Here is a 5,998-nt window from a genome sequence, read left to right as displayed (position 1 = left end):
TATGGTTAACATGTCTAAAGATTTTGAAATCTGCCTCAATCTGTTATTTATTTATTTATTATTGGAACTATGGTGCACAATTTGTAACCTGTTTCTCAGCCACTGTGATGACTCTCTATCAAGGAACTGAACTGCTGACACTTTGGCTTGGTTTACTTCCTGTGTCACCTCCCAGTAACGGCATGTACACCCTAACTTCCTGCCTGGCAGGATACAGACCTGTGCCTGGCAGCTACGCATGGCTGTTATTTCTGGCATCAAAAGGTATCAGCCGCTTTTAAACCTTAATAAAAACAATAAACATTATAACTTTAACAGACACAAAGAGGACTCGTGCCCCCCCTGCCTCGTTGGAGTATCCCAGTCTATTTCTTGTGCCTCTAATTTAAACTTTTTTACATATCATTTTTATGCCACTCAATAATTAATAGAATGTGTCCCTAGTTTGTTGAAAACCTACTTTCTTGGTCACACCATCCACACCTAAAAAATAATGTCTTCTCTGCTTAAATGTTGTCCTGCTTGACTGTGGATAACAGGCCTTTTTTCATGGCAGACATTTTGATTTAATCATAGAATGTAAAACAAAGGGGTGAAGCTGACCAGGAAGCTGTGAAAGAAAGCATTGCTGAGTTTTTATATACATTGTATTAGTCAAATTTTAAGAACTAGTCGAATTCTAAGAATGTGGTGGCTTTTCATGAATGTAACAGTTTGTGTTTAGTAAAGATATGATGGCATATTCGTGTTGAGCTGATATCTCACCACTGACTCTGTGTCCATCTCAGCATCAACAGCAGCTGAGATGGACAGAGATTATTGGATTGTTGATTGTTGGATTACTGTGAAAAACTTTGAGGAGTACTGTTTAATCGGTGTTATAGTCAATAACAATAACCTGAACATCACGAACTCCTGATCCCAGTCCACAACCATCAGAGCGAAAGTGACTATGACAAACTAGCAAGTAAAGCATTTGTCATTGTGATTTTAGACTTACATGAGCACACAGAATATCTCCCGGTGTGTCCACAAATACCCACTCACCAGCTTTACCGACTAATATTTAAAGTACAGTCATGTTCTTGTTAATCATGAGACTTACTGTTCCCACAGACAATTACCACAGCACTTTCCACATCATATATGTAAAATAATGTAGATTTATTTTTCATGTTGAAATGTTCTACATCATCAACATGGCCCAAAAAGGGTCAGTAAAAGAGCAGCAGAGAAACAGATGTAGAAGGAAAGGGAGGAAGTATTAGCTGTATGGAGAGTGGAAGGACTGTTGGGGAGAATGGGGAGCGGTTTCATTTAACGGTGGGTAAAGTGAGCCACAAAGCTCTTAATGAAGCAGTGGTCAGAGGGCCTCTAGAAAGGCACAATGTTGTGTGGCACTACTGTACCTGTCTCTCAGAAAAATTCTGAGTCATAAAATGGGTTGGATCTGAGAGAAGAAATAGGAGTTTTAGACCTTGAACACTAGAAGTTATCAAACATGTTCTGCAGACTGGCTTCAATAAATACAGTCCTTGGAAATCCTGCTTTGGACTGGTTGCTCCATCTTCATGGAATAATTTACATCCTGAAGCTTTATATGCTGGTTTCCCTGAGTAGTTTTAGAGAACACAGTAAGCGCCTAATTAATCTTTTTAATGTAGGTTTTAGCATTGATGCTCCTGATTAATACAATACAACAATGGCATGGATAAATAAGACATAATATATCTAAATGTGAAAAATGTGAAAATGGCCTATGAGCAGCTTTAAATTCTGATTTGTGCTATAACCTTCCATGCTATGCATCAAACACTGTTTTACTTTTGAACTGCCATCGCACTACTTGAAAAACAATAGTTATTCCTATAAGAACAACATTCTCTCATTCTTACTATGTCAAGTTTCCAGGAGGTGTCTTAGGTGAAGTATGGAGTCCTGTGGTGTAACTGTAAAATAATGCCTCCCAGATGTGCCCCTAAAGCACAGACACATGCCAGATGCCATAAGTAATGCATACAAACAGACATACTATATGCTTGCACTGCAGATGCACATGCGGTGATTTTTGACTACTGAGAGTCCAGTGGGAGTATGTTCCCTATAGTGGAAACAGGTGTATTTATGACCTGCTATATCTGTCACAACCCTCAAATATGAAGAACAAACAAGGAACTCAGGCTAAACCTTTAAGCACTTGGCACATTGTGTGTGAGTTGTGTGTGTGCTAAAGCACGCAGTTTTTGTGAATTTCTCATGTGAAGTTTTATACTTTTCTTGCATACAGTATCTCATAAACTGAAGGCCCCATGACAATTGTCACAGGACCTGTATTGGCAGGTGCAATTATACACCCACTCCCAAGACACATACAGACACACACACAGACACAGACACAGACACACAGACACACAGACACACACACACACACACACACACAGAGCGCAGTGTAGTGTTTATGCCATTCTCCTGGCCCTGTCATCACCCCCTCCTAACACAACTCCTGGAGGCCCTATACTACTCAACAAGAGGATTTTATTCAAATCACTCTCCCATTGCATTCCCTGTCTCCCCTCGCTACCCCCACCTCAACACACACAGGCGCACACACACACACACCCCTCCCTGTCCCCCCTCATCTTGTCTCCCTTTCCACTCTTCTCAGCCTAGAGGGGTCTGCTAGAGCAAAGCAATTTAAATACATTGTGAGACGAGCAGCGTTGCAGATCTCAACTCACATGTGATCCACATACGGCGCCATGTCAGTTAGTCAGAATGTGCACACACACAGTTACCGAGACAATATCAAAATCTACATAATCAGCTACAGTTGTTGATATGTGGAGCAAAAGTGTGTGTGTGCTGCAATATGTGTGTCCTGAATGTGTGTATGCAGGTGTGATTTTACGTTTGTCTCTAGTGTTTCATCTACATCAAAATTCCTGTATGACCTGCCTCTATAGGTACAACAGGCAGGCAGGGACTCTAAAGGATAAAAAAGACTCTATAAAGGATAAAAAATAAAATGATCAGATACATTTTTTTCAAGCTCCTCTGCTCAACTCTTATTTTTCTGCATGAGCCTCAGTCTGACTGGCTGCATAGGGGGATTTCCCAGATGATGCATTACCACGATCTGCCACTGCAGGGCAGTGTTGTAAATCTATGTGTTAGGTCTAACTTTGAGTGAGGACAGAGTAGTTTGGGTATGCATCATGAATACACTGATTTGTTAATTCATTGATAGAATAACTAGTTTAAAAGCCCACCCCCCCCCCACCCCAATATACTCTAATTTAAGGCTATACTGTGTCTCTACTACATGCTTGTGTTCCCTCTTGACCCTTCCCACATACGGCTTCTTTCTGTGGGAATTGTCACTAGAAACAAGTCAGCATCACTCAGGAATGCCCTTTTTTTCTGTGATCTTTCTTGGTTACCATACCGAAGAGAGAGAAAAAAAACAGATCTTGGGTGGGCAAGGAGTTACTGAGAGGCTTGGCAGTATCATTAAAAACCTTCCTGGATCTCCAGGTTGGAAACCTGAGGAAGAAACTTAGTTTTTCTTGAGGGGGCACGGTGATGTTAAAGAAGACAACTGATGAAGGGGAAGAGAAAACGAGGAAAGTGCAGAGGTAGAAAGGTAGAAAGGTAGTCCCCCCCTCTCTGACATTCAGTGAGTCACTGGACAGTAGATAAGGCCAGGTGCAGCACAAAGTGGAACAGACAGACATAACTGTTTACGTGTGTTATTGTTAGATGACGTAAGTGTTTGAGGTTTGATTACTCGACTTGCTGTCTCGTCTTTGTCTAAGATACGGGAGTTCAGCAATTTGAGGGGGTGACGGTAGGGGTTCTAAGTATTGTGTAAAATGTGTGTACGTGTGTGGAATGAGGCGCATATCCAGCGTGTTGTTGGGCCTTGAGCATCACTTTGTTTTTTGTTTTTTCTCTCTTCCTTACCTTTATAAAAGAGACTGCTGCTGCACATTGTTAGACACAATAACAGATATACTGACTAGATAGATAGATAGATAGATTGTGGCCTTCAGTTTTTTGCCTTTTCAAACAGGCACAGCACAGGACAGCCTGCTCAGATGTACAGCTGGCCCTTATTTGAAATGGTTCACCTTATAACACTTCTTTAGGATTTTCACCCTTGTAAATGATGATTTAGACTTTCAAGGGGCTGGAGGCTTAATTGATTAGTTTGTATTTTAGCCTAAATTTTAAATTAATTTACATATATTTACATATATAAGTCATTAACTTTAAATTCAATATGAAGCTCAATACTCTTCAGAAATGAGTTGCCTGAGGCATGAATATAATGACATGTTATCAATATCAGGTTGCTCAGACACCTTGTGTTGCACACAGAGATGATTGTCTTAGTTGTCCCAACAAACAATCTTTCTTTAATTGCCGTAAATAAAAATAAAAAAAACACTTCATGCTCTCTCTAATTTTATACCAGTGCAAAGCATGCTCCATAGTGTAATTTATTTACACAGTTTAAATCTTCTCACTCACAGGCAGTCGCCCTAACGGGGTCCAATACAGTCTATGGGTCCAATACTGATTCATATGAAGGAGTTTAGACGTTTTGCTTGCAAATGATTACCTACATGCTGGGAGTCTTTCTATTAAACACACGCCCCTGCGCATGTTAAACTGTGGATATCCTGTGCATGGTTAGTACTTTGACGCATGGGCAGCTACTGCAGGAGTGTGTGCTCATAATCTCTGCAAAATTATTACTGGGGGCTGGCAGGGGGTGGAGGTTGCCTTTGGGGTGTCGAAGCGGGTCCCATGAAGTGGGGATGGCGCTGTGTACAGTGTATGCGAGTTAGCAGCCAAAAAGTTTGCAGAGCGCAGGCAGGAAAGTTCGTTTGAGAGGCGACCCGTGATCCCAGGTTCTTCTGTCATATTATGTACGGCTTTCCAATGCAAACATGCGGATTACAGACTTCCGTGCTGTTTCGTGGGTGTTTTGAGTGAATTTATCCTTGTCCTTGAAAGATAACAGTTAATGGTTAGCCTTCGCTGCGCTGCCGTCTGTCTTGTCATTCAGTGAGTAACTTTGACTAAAATTAATTGTATGATTTCCTGACCTGCAGATAAGTACTGTGAACATGACTTAAATGTTGACGTTATGCCATGTAGCTTAGTCGGGGGTGTTTAAAAACAATGAACTCCCCCCGTGACAAGGAACTGGCACCCTTATCTCGGAAACACCGACTCATGGCTGCAGCCATGCCCGGTGAGGACAGCCCATTGCCCGGTAACACTTCCAGGAGTGATCGGAATGGATTAGGGGGACTGGTTCACTGTTTCATATGTGGAAGCGGAGTTACACCAGGGAAGGAATTAAGGTTGCAAGTGACATATCAAAAAGAGAGGATTCCATTTTTCCCGTTTCTACAAAATCAGGAGCCAGCTCCGGGTGCGTGTGAAGTGAGCCCGGATGGACATACGCTGGTGTGCGCCGTGTGCCACTGCTTTCTAAAGGAGCAGTGGAACTCATTCGAGCGGAGCAGGACGCCCATTGAGAAGCGCATGTACTGGTTGAAACGGCCCTACCAGTGCGACTCTCGGCGGGTCCCACAGGAGTGGAACATCTCTTACGATCTGGAGAGGAGAATCAGTGTTAGCAGCCAGAACTACGACGGGGGCGCAGACTCTGATTTCTCGTCCTTTTCTGAAAACGAGAACATATCAGACCAGGAGATGGATTTTCTCGACCGAGCCGGTATGGGCAAAGACAAGTGCCTGAGAGCATCTGGCAAATCGCCAAGAGACAGTAGCAGGAAGAACAATGTCATCAGTGTTAAAAACAGTCCAGATTCACAGCGGGCAATCCGCTACCCGGTGGGTGGTTATGGGGCGCAGGGATCGCCAAAAGCAGAGTGTGTTCTGCCGGCGAGGCGCGGTGCTAAAATTATGAATAATGTCTGTCAATCATCAGAATCTCTGGCAAAGTCCCAGGAGAGATTCC

The 5,998-nt window shown here is 42.6% G+C and overlaps 1 protein-coding gene across 4 annotated transcripts in view; it reads left to right on the top strand.

Annotated features, from left to right (window-relative positions):
• Window positions 1-4,739: 4,739 nt before the first annotated feature.
• Window positions 4,740-5,998, top strand: part of gse1b (Gse1 coiled-coil protein b) — a 188,122-nt gene continuing 186,863 nt past the window's right edge. The window contains exon 1 of one of the 4 annotated variants that reach the window (XM_046031919.1): window positions 4,740-5,135. Coding sequence is in view for 3 of the 4 variants with exons in the window: in XM_046031918.1 (XP_045887874.1) it covers window positions 5,191-5,993 (803 nt within the window). In the remaining variant the exon portion in view is untranslated. Of the gene's footprint in view, window positions 5,994-5,998 lie in introns of all 4 variants that reach the window. The other 3 variants (XM_046031918.1, XM_046031920.1, XM_046031921.1) reach the window with 3 other exon arrangements.

The sequence above is a fragment of the Micropterus dolomieu genome, linkage group LG20 (assembly GCF_021292245.1).
Source record: "Micropterus dolomieu isolate WLL.071019.BEF.003 ecotype Adirondacks linkage group LG20, ASM2129224v1, whole genome shotgun sequence".
NCBI lineage: Eukaryota > Metazoa > Chordata > Actinopteri > Centrarchiformes > Centrarchidae > Micropterus > Micropterus dolomieu.
This window is presented reverse-complemented; position numbering and strand designations above follow the sequence as displayed.